Source organism: Motacilla alba, chromosome 3 (genome assembly GCF_015832195.1).
Source record: "Motacilla alba alba isolate MOTALB_02 chromosome 3, Motacilla_alba_V1.0_pri, whole genome shotgun sequence".
NCBI classification, from domain to species: Eukaryota; Metazoa; Chordata; class Aves; order Passeriformes; family Motacillidae; genus Motacilla; species Motacilla alba.
Window position 1 is genome coordinate 60,389,561 of NC_052018.1, and position 24,505 is coordinate 60,414,065.

Genomic DNA, 24,505 nt, shown 5'->3' on the forward strand with positions numbered 1-24,505 from the left:
GTCTTTGCTGCTAAATGACCTTTTCTGACTAGGCCAAGTGATTTTGACTGAGTGGACTGTCTTGAGCCCTCAACAGCTGCAGGAAGGTGCTGATGTAAGTTGCCACCTTGGAGAAGGTTTAGATGTTAATATACTCAAATAGCTGTTGCCCCCAGAAATAGCTTATTCAGACTTAGAGAAAAGATTCACTGTAGCTGTACTACTTCAGTGTTTATGAAAGTAGTGATTCCCTTCTCTTTCCTTCCGATCTAATCTGATTGCTAATTTTACTTCTGTTCTAGATTTAGTAATTTTAGGAAGTTGGTAATACTCTGTTTTGGGTTGTGCCCGAAGGGGGCTCATTAATCCTGAAGATCCTCTCTAACAATAAAGAAGTTTCTTTGAAGTGCGTTTAGATAGCTGTGTTGGTGTTTTTGCATGATGGCTGATGTGGGGTCTCTTAAAGACTGGGAAATAAGAGGTGGGCATAGAAGTGGAAAGAAGCCAAGAGTTTTCAGATAGAGAGAATTTGAAAATATAATGGTTTCTGCTGTGGGAGAGGGAAGGCAGTTCTATCAATATGACATTATCAGATTTCCTGTTGAATAATTTTTTTTTTTATGAGAAATACCGAAGAAGTGGATCATCTTTCCTGCTTTCATATTTCTCAGACCAGATATGTCTCACATGCTGATTTAAAATTTAATTTTAAATGGTGTGATATTAAGAGAAAATTATGGTCATATATTGAAAACACATCTTCTTTGTATAGAAACTGAAAGTTCTGGATAGTAGTTATACTAAAACTATGCCTTTAATTCTGAACATCCTACATGATTTGTTGCAGAGGTGTTCATACCCATGGTTAATCCTACTTCTTTATTTCTGCACTTACGTAGAGGTGTGTTATATGCATGTGTTTGAGCTGAGATGCTCTGGGATGTTTCGTAGTCTGCCAGGATTTGTGGAAGAATTTGTCCCATTTGTTGTGATTGCAAGAAGAGTAATGAAGACTTAGTGACTTCTGCCAGTTTTGAGAAGTAGGTGAAGGCTCTAGGATGAACCAGAATTTGACCTGGTTGAAACCCAGGTCTGACTTTTCTGACCCTGAGTGAGCCACAGTGAACTTTATATTAACATTGATATACATTTTTTGGAGGTCATTTCTCTAGAGCTCTTCGGAAGTCATTCCCAAATTTCTGCAAAGTTTTAAGTTTGTTTAAAATATGTAGTAATTACAGCTGACAGTATTTTAAAATCAGCATAGCTTTTAAATTATAATAACAGAAAGTTATTTTGCTTTCAAAATGTTTGTATAAATACATATATGTTGATCATTTTTTTTAATTATAGAAATTAAAATTCAAGGATTAACAGATCCCTTAATACTTTAAATTTTTGACTTGCTATGTTTGTTTCAGTACAGCTGTTACATGCTAAGTGCACTAGTAGTTTTAGAATTACTTGAAGGGTGCTACCGCCACTACCTTCAAAGTGAAATTTACAACTCATCTGGTTTTTGTCCTGTTAATTCTAAAATCTAGATGAAATGTAATCCCAGGAGTGTCGTTTTGCTGTTGCAATGTAGTCTTTTTCAGCTGATACATGATTTAGTTGGAAACAAATTAGCAGTTATGAATGCCTAAAGAAAGCAATTTAATAAACAAGATTTTTGTAAGACCTAATCAGAATTGTAAAATGATACTTGGGAATCAGTTACATTATACAATAGAGCGGGTGTGAATTGTAGGCATGTGTGTGGATTCATGGTTTCTAGTCACATTGTTTTCTCAAGTGATACAAGGGCTTCAACCTTCAGTTTACTGTTTCTTCTAATTTATAACTTAACTATTAAATGTTTTCAGTCAATAATGAAAATTCCCACTCATAACTGTAATTTGTTCTGGTGATTAATTTCAATTTTTATTTTAGCTACTTACAACATCCACTTCCCCCCCCCCCCCCCCGCCTTCCATTTTCTAGTGCTTTAAATCACCTGTTGCTGGTGAATTTTTGTTTCCTTTGCTCCTGCCCAGGAAGTTAGCTCCATGCTGCTGACAGTGTCTGTGTTGATGAGAAAGGTCACTATAAATGACAAATAATCACAGGCAGGTACTCACCAAGATTCTATTGCTCCAGCTCCACAATATGGGTGTATAGCTCCACATTCATTATCTGTAGTAGACACCTAGCAGACCCTTGGGCTGAGCTGACTCTGCTGGTGTGTCTCTAACTGGTACACTTTATTTTTGCGATGTTCAACCAATGTGATGCAGAGATCATTATGGAATGATGGTTAAAAAAAAATGATGAATTGGTTTGTTTCCAGGTAACTTAAAATTTTGCACTATTTGCAACCAAGTTTTTTTAGCCTCTACAGGAAGCAGTTTTAATATAGAAAATATGTTACAAGAGAAGTTTCTTGGCAGTTGAGAAGTGACAGGGCTTCTGTTATAGAGCTAAGTTTGCATTCCAATTACCCTGATGCTAAATATATGCCTTTAGGAATTCTGCATATATTGCCTCTAGCTAGGGGCTTTCCCCTGTTTTCTTATTTTAATTAAGACCATTTTTTACCTATTAAAAAAAAAAAAAGGTTAGGCTTGAAAAGAGAAGATGCTGAATTAATCAGTATAAGCTACTTGCTGTGAAACTAGAAACCAACAAATAAAGAAAACCAGTGCTTTACACTGCTTTTTAGTGTTCCAGTCTGCTATCCCGTGTTATAAGTAGGGTGACTGATTCTCTCCTTTTTCTGAACTCTTGCTGGTGTGGCAGAAGGATATAGCTTAAAACTCTGGCAAATATTTCTAAGTGTGGACAGAACTTTCTGAACCTCCCTTAGTTGAAATTTCATGTTATGGCTATGGAAAAGGAAAACAGTTAATTGCTTTTGTTTGCCTGGTGGAGTTTTCCATTCTTTTACTCTTTCATGCATCCCTATTTCAGTAATCTATCAATTTTGTCAATGATACTTGTTTTGGTGTCCCCCTGTCCATGTCTCGCCTCCTCCCCAGTTTTATTCATCATGAACTCAGACACCTGCAAAAAGGGAAGAAAATTGCACAAAGCCACTCAAGTGGCCGAGCACTTTGCAGAGAAGAATGAAGATAATATTTGACGGTAGTTCGGGATGAGAGTAAGAACTGAGGGGTAGGAAGAGAAAAGAGGCTGTGTTGTTGCTAGGTTCTAATGTTACCTGGACTCTGATTTGTTCGGGAATTGCTCCAGCGAGGTCAATTACAAATACCAGCAGTAAGTATAATTCAGTTTTTGAAGAGTTGTCATTTGGTTTTTTTAGTAATCTGAGTGTAATCTCAGAATATAGTCTAGAAATTTTACATTTGCTTCATTCATGAACACTTGATGAAATCTAGTGTATAAGGCTGAATTTGAGCAGTTCAGGGGCTTATTTTTGACCTTATCTTCGAAAGAGGTGATTTTTTTAAAAGGCATTAATACTGTTCCAAGTGATCTAGCAGCAGAAATTTAAGGTCATCTTTTCTCTTTTTTTTTCACTCCTTTTAAAGGTGCTTCTAGGGACCTTTTTTCTTTGGAATGTAGGTTTCTGAAAGTTTAGAGTACCTTGTTGCAGCCTGGTGATGCAGTTTCTCCTTTTCAATATCTTTTAGAGGTTTGGGGTTTTTTCCTCCCTTAACCTACCCTTGACTCCCAGTCCTGTTTCTTGTTGCCTAATAACTGATATCAGTCTCCCCAAAGTCATCATGTGTCTTTCCTTGTTAAAAGTGCATATAACACTTGTTGTTATGAGAGTGAAAACCCAGTCACAGGAAGGTGAAGTGTTGTGCTCATGTTTGCATATCAGGTCAGCTGCTGAGCCAGGAATAGAAGTCCTGTCTCATGACTCAGTGCCCTAACCGCTGGCCTGCGCCGCCTCTCCGGAGCACCGGTCTTTTCCAAGAATATAGTAGCGGTGGGTATAGGAGTAACTACAGCAAATATAGGAGCTTTGCTTCCTACTCTGGCAGGGCTCCAAGGCTTATACACAGCTTATAAGACAAGGGGAGAAAAAAAAGCTTTCTAAAGGAGCTCCTAGATAAGTTCTGTGAAGTTACGGTTTGCTTTGCTTTGTTTAAAAACAGCAGCAGCAAAAAAAAAAAACAAAAAACCCAAAAACAACAACTAATTGAAAATAGCTTTCCTGAAGGCTTAGAATGTGGAAAAAAAGTTCCATGTGTTTGAAAGTCAAACTTTGCTCTACAAATAACCTTAAGAGCGGCCTGTGATTAAATCTTTTGTATATTCAACAACAAACTCATTTTATGCAACCGCAACTATGATAAAATTGAATTAAATGAACCTGCCTCTAAGAAAAGATACTGAATAGCTGAGTAGCGCATTATTCAATGAATGGAAATCAGGGAGGCTGGCTGAAACTGTTGGGAAATGGTTTTAACATTCTATCGGGCTAAAGAGCAATTCTGTGAAATCACTGTATTTGTTTCCCCCCTACCTCCCCGCCCTCATTTTTTAAATAGCAGTGCTCTTCATACTGTCAGAATTCAGTGTTGTGACACCCCTACTCAAAAGTTATGACAGCAGTGTAATGACAGCTACTGCCTCTTGAGAATCAATCAGGCAATTAATTTTGTAAATGAAATGCTGATTATACAAAGCTTCACATGAGAGGCCCAGTGATTAAAATCAATTTAACAAATTGTTTCAGGTGGGACTTGATTAATAATTTGCCATAAATGCTGAGGATATATGACCAGCATACCTTTCTGCGAGTATGTGTGCGTCTGTGTGTATCTGTGTGTCTGTGTGTTAATATAGAACTATATATATCGCTGGGAGTGGAAAAAATCTGCAGCTAACTGTATGTACTTTTGGCTTGTGACCTAGATGTGATTGGTTGTACCTTTTTGTGGGTACTCTGTCATCCCCAGTGTTCACAATGTCACTTTCTCAGCTAGCGTTCTCTCCGGCAATGGAATACGTCTAACTTTTAATTTTATATCTGTGAGTAAAGCCAAGTAGTTGAAAAAGTGTATTCAGATCCACGCGAATATTAAGTTTAGGAAGTTTTTTCTTTAAGATTTAAAGTGGATGTGGGATTTTTTTTTCCATATACATCCCTCCCCCCCGTCACTTATATTTAGGACATTGTGCATTTTCCCCCTCTTACTGCAATACTTCTCTGCAGGCAGCCTTCCTGCAGAGCTCCCCTCGTTCCACTCAGGGCAGTGCTCTATTCCTTGGCTGACAGACACTATTTTTAGTACATCCTTTTCTGTCCATCTAACGCCGTGTTTGTGTAAGAGCTGTACAAAGTAGGTAAGGGAATTTTTTTTTCTGAGTTCCAGATGGCAGCCATGCACAGTGAGTGAAGGTGTTTACTTGTCTAGGAAGCTGAGAACCTCATTGCCAGACAAAATAGAAGTAACTGGTATTCTGGGTGGGGCTTTGCTTTTTTAAACTTGGTTTTCTGGGTTTATGAATGGATTTTCTCTTCCTTGTTGAGCCATAGCCTTGGCTACTGAGGAGGCCTTAAAGCTTTGAGGCATCCAGTGGTAAATCTAGCCTGAGAACTTTAGGTTACTATTTTCCCTTGCTGTCTGCCTTGCTTTCCTGCTGGGGGTTACTATTTTGACAGTCGAAATGCCAGACTGAGAGCTCTGCCTATGTCTGACCGTGCTCCAGTGTCAAAGCTGTTGTATTGGTGCAAAACCATCCAACACAGGCTTCTAGTCCAGACTGGATTGTGGATTGTGGAGCAGCCAAAGCATGGTCATGATATGGCAGCACATAGGAGAAGCAGCTGGAATGAGTGACCTGTTGTGTAGTGGCAGATAAGTTTGCTAGAAGACATTTTAAAGAACCCCTGAATTCTGCTGCACTTGAAATTGCTGCAGACTTGGTGAGGAGGGGAGTAGAGCTTCTGCATGCCTGAAGAAAAGTGGGCATCCTTCTCTGTAGAGGCATCCAGGTTGGAGAAAACTAATCTAAAGACAGGGCTATGATTCCTGAGTACTTCCTGGAGAAAATTTGGTATTAGGAAAGTGGGTTACAGAAGAAAACTGAATGTTCAGGTGTGATGAGGACAGGTGGCACACAATAAGCAGACTTCAGAGTAACCTATTAGCTGTCAGTAGCTGGCAATGACAAAGGCAATTTGAGGGGCAACGGTTCTGGGCTGTATATCCATGTGAACTTGTCAGAAAGCTAGGATTGTTTTAGCCATCAGCTGTGTTAATGTGTATAAGTGCTTCTTGATGTTGTCTTAACCTTTGTATGCACTTGTAGTGGCAACTGAAGAGGTTAGTTATGTACGCTTCATTAAAAACAGGTTTCTTTTCTTTGCAATGTTTGTTGTGATTTGTTCTTTCAGTAGTTCTTTAGTTTTATCTATATGCAAAATTATAAATAGAGAATGGCTGATACACAGGCTTTACAGTTTTTGGGTTGTATGTGTTTTTGGGTGAGGACTCAGAAGAAGACTGAAAAACAGTATATCCTTCTACCTCACCCTGCAGAAACAGTTGATTGTATAAATTATTTGTAAATGGTTTAGGCAAGTAGTAGTTTTGGGGGGCATAGCTTTGATTTTTTTTTCTTTCGCCTTGTTAATTACTTACTTTCTGTTTGAGTGGGAAATAATCTTTCTGATGTCTCCCTGCAGCTGAAATCAGACAGTATGCAGAGCCTTTAAGACAAGCAAAATGGCTATTTATGTTAAAACTCTGCTAGTGTGTGCGTCTTCATTTACTGGATTTTCTTTCATCATAGACTTATATTGAACTCAACTTTTTGTTTTTGCTTATTGTGTTTGTGCAACTGCCTTTTTAAATTAAAATTTTAGTAAAACAGACAGTAGGTTTCCTTTTTCAAAAAAATAGAAAGCGTGTTTACTAGTCACCTCTCGGCTTTATTATTAATGTTAGAATTTAATGCTGTACGCTCATATTTTTTTAATAGTTGCTTGCAACTTTCTTAAATGGTTATTGAAACACACATGACAAGAGTTGTTTTGATACTTCCTCTTTTGTCACGTAAAAATGTTGGCTGAGGCGTCCTTGTACATGTTCATACAAATGATGACATTATCTAGGAGTGGATTATCTTTTCCGCAGTTCCATCCTCAAGCCAGCTGTGTTATTGTATTATAGTGAATACTTGTGATTATCTTCAGTGATAAATTTGTGACTTGGTGCCTGACATAGAGTTGAGAGCTCCATGCCTGTCTTCCTTGGAATGTCGGTCACCGATTGTCAGCTGTCTTTACTTATTATGATGTTTCAAGGCTTTGGTTTTTACACAGAGACGTGTGGGGGTTTTTTGGTTTTTTTTTGTTTTTCTTTTTTTTCTTTTTTTTTTAATATGGAGACAGAAGCTTTGGCTGCAGATCAATGAATAAACAAAGAGTTATTGTATTCCTAGCTCTAGGAGTTTGAGGGGAAGCCTACTTGAGAGTGTTGAGTTCATGTTGTTTTGTTACAGGCACAAATGATGGAGCATTACTTGGGATGCTTTGTGGCTTATAGTTGCTTTAAATCGCTGCATTTGCTGTTGTCAGCCAAACTAATGCCTCTTTCAATTTTTTTCTTGTTTAAACAAAAAAAAGCACACTTTCACTTGAAAAGTAGTTACATCTCTCATGTAAATACTTATCTTCCAGTGAATTGCTCTGTCTGCCTTGTAGAAAAGAGCACTAGCTGAATGGGATTCACATCTAAATCCCATTGTGACCTTATTCAAGTGTCTCCCACTCCTCCCTGTCTTGAGATTTTAGTGGTGAAGGTCTTTGTCGCATCTTTAAATGGAGGTGTTAGTTGTATTTTGGGCCAGTGACTGGTGTTGTTCATATCCATAAATATCATTAAAATAAACATTTTGTTGTTAGAAATGAAACACTAGTTGATAACTTAATAGTGGATGTTTATATGTAATGTGTGCATAACATCAGTAGTGCCTTAAAAGTAAGAGCTGGTTTTGATCAGACTGCTTCTCAAGCTATTTGCTTGTATAGCTGCCTCAGATCTGAATGTAGATGGTGTAACTGGAAAACACTGGCTAAATGACCTAAGAAAATGGTAGTGTATTTTTCTGTCACTTTAGAAAAGGCAAAATTAAATCTCCAGGTACTTCAGGGTGAGGTGATTTATTTGATCATTTTTGATGGGAGGAGAGCAGGAGAGGTGGTGATACAGAGTTTACAAGTGGGTGTAGAATATTAATTTTTTCACTTCTGCATATAGCAGAAATGTAGAGTTTATGTATTCTTCTACACAAAACATCGAAAAAAGGAGCAGCTATGAGAAAAAGGTTGTCAGTTGCTATTTGTAGGTAGTGTAGGTTTTTCAGTGTCCGACCTTTGGTATGGTTGTATTGTCAATCTAAAGACTGGGAATGAAACCTTGGCCCTGTTGAAATCATAAGCAAACCTTCCACTGGGTGTTTTCAAGGTGCTCATCAGGCACATAATAGGCAGGACCTCTTACAAAATTATTTTTTCTCACGAAGTCTGATAGTACATGTGCAAATGAATCTGATACTGACATGAGATAGGTGCTATAATAAAGGGGTTATAAATTATGGTATTTCTGTGGACTGAAGCGAAGAAGACTGAGGTATTTTGAGGAACTGCAGATCAACTCAGTTTTAATGAAATGCAACAAGTTGAACAGGAGGTGCGGAATAAGAAACAAAAGGCAGAATTCATCTAGGCTTGCCTAGAAGAATATGGCAGTAAAAAATAGCATGAGCAAACACTAGATAAACTGGCAAAATGGTAATGTGTGTATTAGGAGTAAAATAGCACTAGAGAAAAATTGGGCTGTTCTGTAAAGGCAGGAAAAGAAACAAATGGATATCGATTACTTCATTGACACTAAAATAAAATTTAATAAGTGATTAAAACTTTGCACTACAGCATGTAATAGAAAGTAAAGGCATGGAAAATGTGAAAATACACACATCATCCATTCATAGTCAAACATGCACGCTGGGTTTTAGAGGAAAGTGATGCAGTTAGAGCAATGCTGTCATTTTTGGTAGATGTTAGAGAGCACTTGTGGAGTGGTTTGGTTATGATCCCTCCAGCACAAAGAGGTTGATACGTCTCATAATCATCCTGTCACTGAAATCTTGTCTTTGAAAACTCTTGGAACTGATGTTAAAGAAAATATTGGAACTTAATAAATGTTAAAGGAACCTTCAGATAAGATTATTTTATGTCTCAATTAGCAACTTCTTTTAATAAGTTTTCAAAATGCCATGGATGAGAGAAAGTCTTGCTATAAGAATGAAATCAGAAAGTCTACAAAAATGATAAAGCTGAAAACTGTGCATGCATTAAAGCTGGAAAAAGTTACATCGAAATTTTTACCTTCACTGTAAGGAGGACAGTACTTGATGAGCAGCTCTTCTTTCTTTCTGTTAAGCGTATGGCTCCAGGTCTTCCTTACCATACACTGTTCTTAAGACAAAATTTGTCTTTTTGTTAGAGAGTTTTCAGTGGTATTGATCGTGGACATACTAAATTCTAGAATCGGTACTGTGTTGAAGAAATGATGGGGCTTTTTTGTTCATTTTTGGGGTTGGAAATTTTTCCCCTTTTTTTTAATGTTTACACAAGGGAAATGGAGTCATTGTAGGACGTTTGGCCTGGTTTTGATGGCTGTAGGTTAAATTTTTTAAAACACACAGTTTCTGAAAACACTTTCAGAGCACATCTATCATCAAATTCAGAAGTTGCTGCAGTTGTAGATATGCTGTATTTCCTGCAGTTTAGGCCACATGATTTCAAGTCAGGATGCATTAAATTGGTAGATTTTGAAATTTTTTTGGTTTAGTGAAAACTTGTGGCAGATGCAGAGGTAGAGCAGAGGTGTGCCTGAGCAGCACACAGCTACTTTAGATGGTAGGACAGTTGTCTCCTGCATTCACTACCTGTGTGATAAGTAAAGCCCTGCTCCAATAGCTCACACTGGCCCCTTCACCGCCCTGCACTGGGTGGATACCTGGAGCAGGCACATGAGCTGCCTGTGAGGATTGAAGTGTGGCTGTGGGTTTAAAGACAGCTATTATATCTGTGAAGGAGACATGCTTAGTGGTGCAAGGGCAAACTTAATTCCATGAGCTCTCAACTTCTGCAGTAATAATCTTTCTTAAGCCTGGGGGAGAGATGGCTCTTTGGTTTTGTTTTGCCTTGCAGAAATATGTTGACAGCCACTGAGTCACTGGTAGATGTCTTCACCTTTAGCTGTACTGCAAAGAGGGTTGAGATCGAATCTGAAAGGAGTCAGAAATAGCAGTGGTGACTTGCCACCCCCCCCCCACCCCATGAGGATCTACCAGTGCATAGGATGAGAAATGTTTCCTCACCAAGTCTGTCTTTTCCAACTGTAGAGGTAATAGGACACTACTGTTTGTTCTTTCCCCGAGGTCTTTGGAGGGAGGAGGGAAGAGGCAGCCCTGATAGCTAGGGTGGGTCCCTGTTGATTGTCCCAGTAATTTGTCCAGGCACAGTCACTGCCCCCTCAGTCTAGCCCTCTCATATTCAAGTATCTCCAGTCCTTGGTCCAGATTCTTGACTTCCAGTGTTCACAATAAGTTCTGAGTATGTCCAAGTCCCTTGCCTCCCAGTGACCACAGCCCCCTCGATTCCAGTGTTGTGTGAAACACTGCAGCCCTTGATGCCTGGATTTATAGCAATATCTGAGGCTCTTCATCCCTCCACCTTTCTGAATTGGAGAATATCACCTGAGGAAAAGAGGAGTGGCTCACCTGAAGAGAACATGGAGAAGTGTAGTGATGGCAGGCTGGTGAGAAGGAGGGAAGGGAGGATGCACTGGCAGTGAGGCTCACTCTCCCAGCACACACACAGAAGCTCTGCTGCTTGGAGGTCACTAGTCCAAAGGACAGAGACTCTTTGGCCTGTATCCATGTCGCCTCCTGACCTTGTTTCCTCCTCTCCCCTTCAGCTCTTTCTGCCTCACTTCTGTCTCCATTGCTTTTTTAACGCATTGTCCCTCTTCCTTTGTCTGGCAAATTCAAGGCAGCTTCCATGCACTTCGTAACTCCTCTGAAGAAGCCTTGCCCTTCCCCTCATGTGCTCCTGTTTATTCCTCCTGTGCTTCCAGTCTGGTGACTTTCAGGTGCTCTCTCTGACAGGGGCACATGCCTTACCTTTCATGAATGTCCAGTGTCACCCTGGGAAATTAAAATTCTCTGCCTTAAAGCATGGTGTTCAAGAGGTATTTTCAAGTGTTTTATGTGAGAACATAAACTGTGTATTTTTCTGTGACCTCATTCTAAGACATAGCTGAACTATTTCTGCTGAATTTTCCAGAGAATTTCAGCCTCAGGCATACATATGCCCTGGAAAATTTCAGCCTAAATGCTTGAAGTTTGGCAAAGTTTATATGCACCTGAAAGTAGTCTTAATAATGGATAATGTCGGATCGTTTTAGCTGTGTAGCTATCTGCATTGTTTATATTGAAGAGTTGGATGCAGAAAAGAAAATACTACACTCAAAATTAATTAAACTTGAATTTAAGTAAATGAGGTTATTTGAGATGAGACCTGGAAATTATACCCTGATACAGAAGATCATAGCAATGAAAAGTGCTGTTTGGCTTCACGGGAATCTAATGGAAGAAGCTCAAGACTCACTTTGAATAAGGATTTATGTTTGAGAAGAAGAATGTGACAGGTGATGCACCGAACATTAAAACACAGAAGTAAACATAGATAAAATATTGTGGTCTATAGGAGGAAATGTAAGTTTTCCCCTGGGACACTGTAAAAAGGAATCTATAAGGCTTAGCCTTTGTGTTTTTAGTTGAAACTGTGGTGAGAGTGCATGATGGCCTAAAAAAACCCAAAATTGAGAATGTTGTTGTGGATCAGGTGATCTGCTGTGGTTGAGGAGGCATTGATTTTGAAAAGTATGAAATATAAATAGTAAATTACCCAGGGACATTTAGTGGCAAAAAATAGAAACTCCTAATCTGGCTACAGAGCAGGCAAACAATAAAGGGAAAATTGCTGAGTAATACTTACCCAAAATTAGCAGTGAATGTGGAATTTGCTATGGTAGCAAAAAAGGGTAGTCCTCTTCTGAAGTGAATGGAGATGTCCTGTAAGGAGGAGGTTATCATTTCTATCTCCACAGGTGCAGTGTGCCCATATTCAGAATACTTTATTAGTTTTGGGTGACATTCCTGGAAAATTGGTATTGGTAATGGTGGAGACAGCCGGGGAAAAAAATGAGGTTTGATGGTTTTATTTGCAGTAAGGAAAGAATAATAGTTCATTAAACAGTGACTACTTTGGAAAGGGCATATTTTGGATAGGAACAAAAAAAACGTATTGTGTTAGTAGTACAAACAGCAGTAATGAGAAGAAACAGGGATGGGAGTAGGAAATGTTAGTTATTGTCATAATAACTATTACATCAGAAAGGACATGAAGAAGCTGTATTACATAGGAGGTTTTAAAATTAAACTGTTCAGCAGTGTGCTGCAGGAAAACATATGCAAAATGTGCTGCAGGAGGGAATCCTGCTCCTGGTAGGGGAGTGGGCTGGCTGATGAATTAATACATCTTTTTTTTTGGGGGGGGTGGGGGAGCAGGAGGGGGGTATGTGCTACTTTCATGAAGATGAGATTGTGATAGGCTTTTTGAAAGCTTCCCTGCACATTCTTCCATTAATCTAACCAGAACTCAGGAATTAAAAAATGGATGTCATATTAACAACACAGGGCTGCACTTCACAAAGTATGGTATTTTTTCTGGTTCAGTTAGTTCTCAGTAATAAAACATGAGAGTAATACTACACAATGGTTGACACCTGTCCTGAAACTGTTACAGGGCTTGGTAAGTGCTGCCAAAAAGACTAAAAATAAAACTTCTCTCCCTTACCTCCCTTCCCCCTCCATCACTGGTTACAGTTTGGATTTTCTGAGGTCTATTAAGGAAGCAAATAAACATTCATGTAAAATGTGGGTTATGACTTGCTTTTTGATCTGGAAACTTATTAGTGTGCTCGAAAGCAACAGGAAAATGCTGAAATGCAGTGTTCTGTATGCACTGCACTTCTTGGAAACTTTTTTTTTTCCCAGTTTCTCTTTTTTTTTCTGATGTGAGAGAACAGATATTTTCTCAAGGTTAAGTGACTTGTCCACTGTTCGTGTCTGTCTTGGTATATATTTATGGTTCTTTATTTTTTTTTTAATGTTAGGGCCAGTGATGCTAATCAGTGTGCAGCAGTATATTTAATTATTTCTTAAGCTGAAATTTTTGGGGAGATTTTCTGCTCTCTGTCTGTATAGGTAACAGACAGCCTCAAGTTTTAGTGCAAAATATTTTTTAAAGTTGTTTTGAATGGAATGCACGTTCCAAACTTACTATTCAAAACCTCATCTAATTAATCAGAGAACCCAGGGTATGGTACTTTGTACATCAAGTCAATATTTGATGCGTAAAGCATTGAGAAAACACGAGTATAATTCGCCCGCAGTGAGCATGACGATTCTGACCTTTTTCTTTGCATGTCTTAAATATTCCTTTGCTTGTGTTTGCCCACAGGGCAGTCCGATGGATCCGATGGTGATGAAGAGGCCGCAGCTGTACGGCATGGGCAATAACCCTCACTCTCAGGCACAGCAGAGCAGCCCCTACCCCGGGCAGTCGTACGGCCCTCCCGGCCCCCAGCGCTATCCCGTGGGAATGCAGGGCCGAGCCCCGGCAGCCATGGGAGGAATGCAGTATCCACAGCAACAGGTTTGTGGAGGATTTTTCTGGGTTGCTTTGGTTTCCCTCCTCTCTTTCTCTTCGCTTCTGACATTCCGGCAATACAGAGGGTGCAAGAGAAAACCCTCAGAAATAAATATTTCTTGTGCAGAAGGAGGATGAAGGACTGTTTTAAAACTAAAGAAATTATGTTCACAGTGTGAATGTTTTCTGAAATCCCTTACAGTTTGAACAGGATTTAGTTTGTTGCTGGGATCTTGCTGGAGAGAGAGAAGTATGTCAAATGCCATGAGTTTTCTTTTTTTTCCCCCAGTTGACACCACTTAGTCTTGCATATTTTTTGGTTCTTTGCTGTTGTTGCTATTTTGTTCTTGGTTTTTTAGGGGTTTTTATGTTCTCTTTCTCTCCGGCTTACATACACTTAAATGTAAGATGAAAACCTAGAGCTGACATCAGTACATCAAGGCTAGTGTAGTCCAGTGCATACAAAAGTGTTAGATATTTATATCAGCTATTTGTTGTTGTGGTGGTTGGTTTTCTTTTTTCTCCTCATTTTGATAGGAGTCTGTAGCTTTTCTTATTTTTTTTCTTTTACCAATTCTTTAAAGTCAGGATTTTTTTTTCAATGTATCGGAGTATATAGAAAGGTAAGGATCTCCTTTTTATCTGTTTGGATTTCACTGCTGATAGAGACCTTGTGCTTTTCTCCTACCCTTTTTAAGAAGGTCAATCTCAATGTGCATACCATGTACTAAGGAAAATACAGCAGTTTTCAAGACAGAGAGATAAACTGAGGTTATCAGGAAGTTAATGTTTTGCTATTTTTTTTATTTTTAATTAGAGATATGAGTGTAGGCAGTGAGAGCTCTGTGCTGCCTTGTGAGCACAACAGATTAGTAACTTGATTATTAATGGGAAAGAATATTTGTTTTGTGCAACTGACCAGTCACAGATTAGATTCTTTTTATGTCATTTATTGTTTAATACAGAAACTAAGATAAAATTTTGGACTCCTGGCAGATAGGTTCCTGGCAAATTCTTGTTATTACCCATCCAGTAGGACAAGATGTTAATCAGACAGTTAATTAAATAACAGTTTCAAATATATTATAATATCATTATCGCAGGTCTTAATTTTTATTCTTTTCTGTTGTTAAATAGATACTTACTGATAAGGAAGAGATTATTTAGTTTAGAAATGCCAAACTGTATACTTGGTTGCTAGATTCAGGCAGCAAAGCGTTTTGTCAGTTGCAAAAGGGAGTTGAAATTGAATAAAGGAGGCTTTATTTTTCTCTGTGTATCTGTAACCAAAGTGAAGTTATTAAAACACATTTTTAATTTAAAATGAGTTATTCCGTGTTACAGAGAGGAGTGTTGAATTTTCAGTGCATTTGCTAATTGCTTGGTAATTGTAAATTACCCATCAGCAGGCAGTGACCTGGCAGCGCCATTGGCTGCCGGCCCCATCCGTCTCCTCGCAGCGCTGCCCTGAGTGGCGGAGCGGCAGCGCTGGCCCAGCAGCAGAGCTCTTCGGGGAAAAAGGGACAGGATAATTATGACATTGAATTTTTATTGAACGGACATCACCACCTAGGCATGATTTTGTTTTGGACGGCCTCCAAAGCTTCGTGTGTTTGGTTTGTGAACCTCTAATGATCTGAATCCAGTTCTTTTCATATTGCTCATATATTACCACCTTTCTACAAAGGATTAAAATGCAGGAATGCAGGTTTGTAAATTGAATTGCCAACTTACCAGCTGAGTGGTAAGTTGTCTTTGGCACAGGATGCCACAGTTTGATTCCTGGCTGGATTTTTACTCCTGTGACATGAATATTAAATAAGGAGAGCCTAGCTACGCTTGTTAAAACTGTGTAGCACGTAGCTACTTTAGATATCATATATATATATATGAAATACATAATATTGCAAGAGGTTTCAGAAGATGAATCTCAGCACTTTCTGGAAATTGGACTGCTTTACAGTGTCACATTGAATTTATCAAAAGCGCAAGGCACTTCCAAAAACTTGATTGGTTAAAAAATACTGGGCCTTAAACACATACTGTGCTCAGATTTAAGTATTGTGCAGAGATAGCACTGAGTAGATGGATTATGAGGGTGGAAGTGCCACACTGTAGGAAGGGTGGGAAGCATCAATGGGAGAGATTGTTCTTATTTTAAGTTATAGTTTGCTGTTGCTCAAAGATAGCTGAGGGTGTCAGCTCTGTTTCCTTGGATGAAACAAGAAGGCTTTTTGTTAAACTGTGAAGATTTTTGAATTTTGAAGAAGACCTTGAAATGTTAAGTCTGGCTCTTTGTCAGCAAGTGTTGTGGCTTGAGGTTAGAACTATGGGACTTGACAGATTTTAACTTGCAGGCTCTGCTGCAGGATGCTGCAAATGAAGAAATAAAGATGAAAAACAGCACCCTAAAGATTAAGCTAAAATTAATGAAAGTGGTAGAATTGAAGATAATTGCCTAGATGTAGTTAGCTGGTCTGTGTCATATTGCAGCAGAGAATAGTGTGTTCCAGCCTGCAGGCCAGAGGTGGAAGAGCTCTCTCTCAGGAAGGAAGGCCTCTGGCATAAGCAGTAAAAGATTAAAGAGGATAAAAAAGATGAAATGGTATCAGGTGCAGTCAGCCTACATATCTGCAGCATGGGTGTCAAGCACAGCCTGCTAACCAGTTTTAAAAGGGGTATCTATGAAATGCTGCAGTCGTTCTCTTACAACTGCTGTTTGGTCTAGGCATGCTTGACACCAAACATGAAGGTGCAAATAAACCCCCACATTCTGTTAAAATTCCATGTGGAAACTGAAGGATATTGAAGTGACTATGGAAGGTATGGGATATGTTCTGCAAAGGACCAAAGAGAGAAAGCAAATCCCCTAAGTGTTTGGAACTCATCTCTGATGAGATATTGATGATGAGCCCCAGCACAACGCACTGAGCCTTACATAAGGGGCATGATTTGAAATCCAGGCAATCTCTTTACACTAATTCAGCTAAAGATAAAGGGGTCTAGATATATAAATGGCCAAATAGGAAAGGCAGAGTGACTGTAAATAAAGTAATGGTAACCTGAGATTTTAGCTTTCTTTTCTGACAGTTAACCACAGAGATGAAGATTTGTCATGTGAAGATGGGTGATAGCCTCCTGGGACAAAGTGCTAAGCAGTTTGAAGAGTGCTGCAGCATTTTGTAATGTTTTGAGGGCATGTCCAGTTAACTCAGTGTGAGTCAAATAAATATATAAAGCCTCTGGACTGATTTGACACCTATATAAGAGGGAAGGTATGTGAAAGGAAGGTGATAAAAAAAGAGTCATATGCTTAATTGATAGGATTGCAGACGACATATCTCTTGTCAGGATGCATTAATAATTAATTACTTAGAAAATTAATTACTTAGAAAGAGATTTTTATATTGTTTGGAAACTCAGGACTGTGTTTCTTTCCCATTCACCTTGAGTTGGAGAGGGGGGGAGAAGGCAAGTGAAAGCTGGGAGCAAGATGACCTGTGCTGGTGTTGTCAGTCTTCATGAATGGAACACAAGTTGCAACAAGGTTTTAAAATGCTGTTCTTGCCTGTAAGTCTTAATACTGCTATCTCGTAATCTCATGAACTGTCTCTCCTGGTTTGCATGGGGTGAATGTAATTTTTGGATTATTAGCACTCCTTACCCAGGGAACGTATGTAAAAGCAGGAAAATATTCTCTCAGATTTAACTTTCAGTTTCTAATATCTTAGGTATCACTTGGAATTACAAAGAGATGATGTCAAAACTGAAAATCCTAATATGCAGGGATAGCTAGCACCTGAAAACTTCAGGCTTGATTTTGCAGTACATCTAACTATGAGTGAAATACTGTCTGAGTAATAAGATCCGATTATAAAGACAACAATTTGCTTTTCATTTAACTTCTTTTTTGCCTCACATCCTTTTTGGACCTTAGTCAAGCAAGTGATGATGCCGTGATCGGTTCCTTCTGGCTTTAGTTCGATTGCCCGCTCAAAGTGCATTAGTGCTGTGTGCTGTAGGAAAACCTGATGCTGCTTTGTGGAGAAATTTTTGTTAAAAATAAAAAGACTTCAGAATACTGGTCAAAATAAGGGACTTTTTTCTCACCAGTGGTGTTGCTTTTTTGTGATAATAGCATGCAGTATTTCATTTTGTGATGAATTTCATTAAGCTTAAAAATAATATACTTGAAATATTCACCTACAGGTTTTGAAACTTTTCATCACAGGTTGAAGGCTTGGATTTATGAATATGCTTGAAAGAATTGAATGGTGTGATATGCTTGTTTAATCAGATGATCATTGCCTAATTGATTTTTTTTAGCATGCATTATAATTCCTTGTGTACTTGATGGACTGGAACAACAACTTATTGTGTAAATAGGATTGTATTGCTATAATGCATGGTAAATTCTTTATGAAGGATATTTGCATGGATATGTACAACAGCCATTCCTTATAGGTATTTTAAATGGGACATTTCAGTACTGATCATGCAGTTGCCTTAGTGCCTTGAGCCTACTTGCAGCAAGACAAGTTATGAGGCCTGAGCCTCAGTCTATTCTTTCTCCTTTTTTTTGGTATAGAAATTCTGTGAGATGAAAGGGTGCTAATCACTTGTCCCTTTAACTTTTCTTAATATTCTTCATTTGCAAAATTCAAAACCAAATGTTATCAGTGTCCTCACTGTTTTAAGAATGCAACTGTTGATATTCAGAGAAGTACTAATTCCATTTCCTCCCTTTTTTGATGTAATATGCCTGTTGTTGTCTTATATGGCAAGTTTCAATGTGGAGTAACTTTTTTTTTTTTTACGGGGAGAAAAAGTTGTAAAACCTCTAAGAATATGTAGCAAGAATTTATTGTAATGGAAACTGCAAGTAGACCAGAACTATAGGAGCAGCAGCGTGGTTACATCATTTAGGAAAGGGTTTACAGTGCCCATATTGGGTAATGTCCCAGGTTGGAAATGTCGAGTTTATGCCAAGGAAATCAGTTGGCTGTTGCCTTGGCAGATAGAGTTTTAAAGCTAGCAAACACAGGTGTTTACTACTGGTTGGCTGGTTGTGTGAGTTACTTTCTGAAGTCATTTTAATTCTAAAAGATTGAAGTCTGCCAAGAAAGTGAGGCTTACTGTCATATTTTGCTCTGAACCATTAACTTAAAATGCTGTGTATACATAACAGCGAGTACTGGTCAAGTGATTACCTTTTTGGTCCTCTGTGTGTATAATTGCCCTCAGCACCTAGATGATACTAAATGGGTTGCAGTTTTTTGCTCCTAAGTAGGTTTTAGCACAGTTGATGTTAGTCTTGTTAAAGAGAGCAGATACAGACAATAAGCACCATTTTCAGTTCTTGGTCTATTTATTTTGCAAGAACAGAGAATGAATCAATGTGATAGAATCTCAAAAACAGCCAGCAGAGCACAAAATAGTGAGATGTGTTGCTTTTTCTTAAAGATTGATAGATACATTTGATGCACACACGTGAGAAGGGAGTGTAAAGCTTTGATCAGCATGTGCTTCAGAAGTACATTTTTCCAAATTTTTGTTTGATTTACCTTTGGGGTTTTGGGGCATTTGCTTTTCTTTTGGTTTTGGTATGGCATTTGTGACATGCGTGTGTGTTCTATTTGGGTTTTTGTTTACTTGTTTCATTTATTTTGGTTTGCTTTTTTTCACTGGGCATTTATTTGGAGCTGTCACTAGCAGATTATGGATCTACTTTGTTATTATTTTTCCCAACTTCCTATTCTGTAAAAAACATAAATACATTTAATTAAAATAATTCCTCAGTACTATTTTATTTGTATGATAGATCTGCTATCCTGTTGAATTTCTATAAACCTCCAAGAAAAAAAAAATCAGTAAAGTAAGTAGAACTGTTGCTTCCTGGAGAATGTAATGTTTGAACCAGAAAAAGGGACAAGAAGTCATAGCTAGTTGCCTTTCATGCAAGGCCATCTGTAAGAATGGGTCTTTTGATAGTCAAGTGTTAATAATTGCAAAGAAAAGTTGTTGCTCTTTGTCATGTAAAGAAATGGGATTTTTAAATTTCAGATTTAGGAAAATGCTAAGTACTGTGCTTGTGCAGACTGTAGGAAAATGTTTAGCACGGTTCTTTCTTTTGGGTATACTAAGCCTCATTGACTAAATTGAAAAAAAAAGGCTGCTACTTTAGTTCATGGCAGGATAAGGCTTTATGTTGTATTGTCTCCTTTAGAATTATCCCTTCTATTGAGTGTAATTCACTCTATAGAGGGAGGTAAGCACAGATTACAGATAATCACAGAATCAAATTTGACATAAGTTTGTGGTCCTTATGATAGTTTAGCTCTTCATCTTAATGCTGGTCATCTGAGATTGTTTACTGAAGAAAATCCCTTAAGTAACAGAATTGCATTATTATGGTAAATAGAAACATTTCAGTAGCTTCCATCATTCTTTGAAATAGTGCAGAAAAAAAATGTAGGTTGAAAAGGGAAAAGAACTGATCTTTCAGCTGGTGAGAGATGATTTGGAAATGAGACTGGGTCAACATTTTTATTTGTTGAATTACCATGTAATGGTGTTCAGTAAATGCTAATTTTTACATCCTAACTGGAGTAAGAGGCAGACAACATTTGTACAGAAAGTGTGTAAGAATGATCAATGTATTATGACAAATGAAATGTATTCTTGTTACTGCTAAACGATTGTCATTTAGCTGGAATATTTAATAGCTGTAATCACATTTGTTGTTCTGCTTGGAAGTGGGGACATTAGAGGGGAAAACATGCAAGCCCTCTGTGTTGGTGTTCTGAAAAGATTGTTTAAAGAAGCAGCAGTTATTTTGTTACTGGGAGCTTGATTTGCTAGCAGAATTAGCTGTCGCTCTGCGCTGGGGTTAGGCAGGAAATAGATTTGGTGATCAGGAGTGGAGAACAGAGAGCCATTTGCTGCTTCACTAGGAAGGTACAAAGTCACTTACTTATGAGCAGCTCATTTTACATGGCAGCAGGAGACATGAGTTTATTTACATTTGAAGTAAAATAAGCATCTTGCTTTAAGAAAAGACTGCTGCATTACTCCGTTCAACAGCTGCTATATAATGATTGTGCCAGGAGGGTTTTAAAGTGTAGGTAAGGAATAATTGACTGTTACTCTTAGTATTATAGTCATAGTAGTTTTTTGTTAATAATGTTAATCAAAGAATAATTGACACTCAAATGGTTTGAAATGATGTCCCGACCCACCATGCACATATACAATATGATTTTTTAACCATATTGTAACTGTATTTCCCAATATTCCTGAGAGGAATAATTTTTTTTTCTGTTTTTTAAAATCATTATATGAGTTTCTCAGAAGATGCTATCATTTGTCTGTAAATTTGGACTTGCTCAAAGGAAGCAAGGGATGCAATAGAGTATGCTTTTTAAAAAATAGGGAGTGTGTTTCCCACAGCTGAAAATAAGGCTGAAGATAAGGGGAAATCAGTGGGAAATTTTGCTGTGATTTCATTGGAACTACAATTTCACTTCGGAGCCATGTTGCTGGGGTTGGGTGACTTGTCTTTAGTTGATATCAGAGTAGGCAGAATTAATCTGCTAAGTCAATTGAAGAGACTTTCAGAATGAGATAGGTCAGTACCCTTCACTTTGGTCACCCTGTGACAGAGTCAAGTACGTTTCTTCTTGAAACAATAGGCCTTTCAAAAAATATGTGATGTTTGAGTAATTCAAGATTAGACTCCTATTGCTAGCAGCAACTTTTATTTTTTTATAGACTAAGATTTATATTAGGTTTAGCTTCAGCAAAACTTGTGCAGAAATTACGGTGGGAGAGTTAGTACTGCAAAACACCAAAAGTATTTTCCATACCTTTTTTATCTAGTGAGTCTTACATGACATGGGTTCCATGTAGTACAATTGAAGCTTGCTCAGTAACCTGCTTAACTTTTGCATGTTTTATCATCTAGAACATTAAGACCTTTTTGTGGGAGTAGATGAGTTATAAAATCTTTTAAAAAAATCTTAATTATGTTTGAGATTATTTTAATTTCTCTGTAGATTATTTTTTCTAATACTCGTGTTTGTATATTGCTCCTTATAACTTATTCTGACTGGGCATATCTAAAAATCCTAATGTAAATACTTTAAGCTTTTGGTGTTTGGTTGTTTTTCAAGACGGATGAAAGAAAGATTTAAGAACTTAAGGAATAACTCAAATCTACAGCTCATGCAATCTCTGTAGGCTTTTATTCTTCTGCTACCTTGGGTGACCCCATTTTTGGGTACTTCTGGTACTTGTTCATTGCTTTGCCTGAAATAGAAAAAATGTGTTAAATGCTCACATCCTTGCTGATAATGTATTTCATCTCTGAATCTTATAAAGTCTTTTGGGGGTGTGGAAGAGTACCAAGGAGAAAACCAGTGTCTGTTTTATTTCTTTGTGCACTCAATTTTTTTCCCTCTTCTTCTGAATATTTTTTCTTAGTAATGCTTTTTGCATTTGAGTGTAAGAGCAAGACACATACAGGTAATATACAATTCAGTGACTGAACATTATTAGAAATCATATTTGAATCTTATATCCAAATACACCTTTAGGAAAGTAAGTGAATTTAGTTTTGGTAAATTACACTTGCTTGTTCATTTCTTTCACACAACGGTGATGAAGAGTTTCTGCATATTTCTTGGCATACTGTAATATAACTTGTCTTTTGAGACAAGAGTCCGATCAAAATAAACAAGGTTTATATAGCCACTTAGGGAAGATGTTTTAATTATTTAAGAAGTAACATTAGTTATCTGGAGTCTATATGCATGTGTGTTTTAGCATGGATGTGCTTTACAGGACACGTTAGTGGAACCACCTTGTTCTTCCCACAGGATTGTCTCTCTGTTTTGTGCTCAGCAAGTGGTGCTTAATAGAATCCAACACCTAAGAGTCTGTGCAGGGAGCAGACTGAGCCTGTGCATGGACAAAGCAAGCAGGGTTGCTCAGCAAGGACCTCTGCTTGAAGCTACTCCTGCCCCTCCTCAGAAACTCCACTGCTTGCCTCTGCTGTCCCTCCTAACTTTCCCAGCTGGCGGCACTGAAAGTTGGCATGTGTTTTGACTCTTGTACTGTACTGGAGAATGTTTTAAAGGACAGATGCAAATTGACTGGTTTGTGTTTTTCATTGGTTTCATTTTATTGCTGGTTGGCAAAACTGAGGAAAATCAGAGGCCAAGATATCTCCCCGCAGGTTTGGTTAGTGTGTACTTAATGGCTTTATAGCCCTTTTATGCTTGGAAGGTTATTCTAGGGAGGAAACTATTATTTCTAAAATGAACCTTAAGTCCTGCAGAAAATTATACTTTGGACCTCACGTTCACAAAAAATCCTACCTAATGTTGGAGAGCAGGCAGGTGGGTTTTTAGTCCTCTGAGGTGATGCTGTGAGAAATTCCATGAATCCTTCTCTGAAGGAAAACTGAAGATTGTTTTATGACCTGAGTAAATTTGCAGTCTTGCAGCAAGTTTGTGAAGAGTAGATTCAGTAAATGCCAAGATTGTGTAGGGTATTTGGCCTTTTCTGCTTTGATTTTATACATCACAGGAAAAATAATGTTTTTTAATATTCCTTTAGGCTTATAACACCAGGGTTACAAGAGAAGCATAACCACAAAAAGTAACTGAAGAATATCCAGGAAAAGATCAGATGTACTTCGGGTGTGTTAGGTGTAGGCTTTTCTTTCTTCTTTCTCTCTTGTGTTCTGTCATCCCATTTTTGTCTTTCACATGTAGAACTGACTAAAAATACACTCCTATTCTTGGCATGCATTAATATCTTGTAAAGCAGAATAAAAACTTGACAAAATACCAGAACCCTATGTACGTGTGAGTTGCTGTGTCTTTACTGGAGTTGCTTTAGACCAGCTTGCACGAACTTGGAAACGTCAGCTTTCTGCATATCTGGTTAAAAAGGAAAAAAAAACCAACTAACCCCCCCAAAAAAACAAACAACAAAAAAAGAAAAGAAAAGAAACAAACAAACAAAAAACCAACAAAAAAAAAGAGTTAAAGAGTTAACCTGGTTGTAAGACTGCTGTTTGTAAGAATGTGGAAAGATCTATATTACGTGTAGTGTTGTGCTTAGTGAAGAAAACATGTTTTTACTTGAAAAGTGCTTTTTATACATGGACCTGATATTATGTGTTGCACTTCAGACACAGGCAGTAATGGTTGTGTCCTGATTCTTTCAGGTAATAAACTTAAGTTTATTAAGATCTCAGTGTTGTTTAAGCTCTCAGTGTTTTAATAAATATTTGCTAAAAGAAAGGATAGCACACTTTGGTGTAGATCTTGTAGTAATGAAATGCTGCAAATGATAGGGTTTCTTATTGCATTGTGGTTTTGTTGGGTACTTTTTACTGTCTTACAGATGCGACATTTCTATTTGCAATACCAAATGGTAATTTTTCTGAAATAGGTGGGTGCAAATTCTTAACTGAGAGTTTGGTAAAGGCGTGGAAGGGAGCCTGGGACTGGTGGAAAAGCAGTATTGTCAGTGCTAGCACTGATTGTACAAGGAATGATCATCCGCTTCCTGCATGTCAATAAAAATGCAGGAGAGCACCTTTCTTGACACAGAGGTTGCTGAAACATCAGTGCTGTCTTTTTTTGTAATACTCCTGTGGATGTTTTTGCACAAAGTGGTATCTGTCAGAGCTTGAAATATTCTTGCACAGTTTCCTTTGAACAGGTAGCACAGGACAAGTTCTAGCACATAGCTGCTTGACATGGGGCCGCC

At 38.0% G+C, this 24,505-nt stretch overlaps 1 protein-coding gene across 9 annotated transcripts in view; it reads left to right on the forward strand.

The window, feature by feature from the left end:
• Positions 1-24,505, forward strand: part of ARID1B (AT-rich interaction domain 1B) — a 326,580-nt gene that overhangs the window by 19,418 nt on the left and 282,657 nt on the right. For all 9 annotated transcript variants that reach the window (XM_038133282.1, XM_038133283.1, XM_038133279.1 and 6 more), the window contains exon 2: positions 13,535-13,729. In XM_038133282.1, the coding sequence (XP_037989210.1) occupies positions 13,535-13,729 (195 nt within the window). The remainder of the gene's footprint in view (positions 1-13,534; positions 13,730-24,505) is intronic.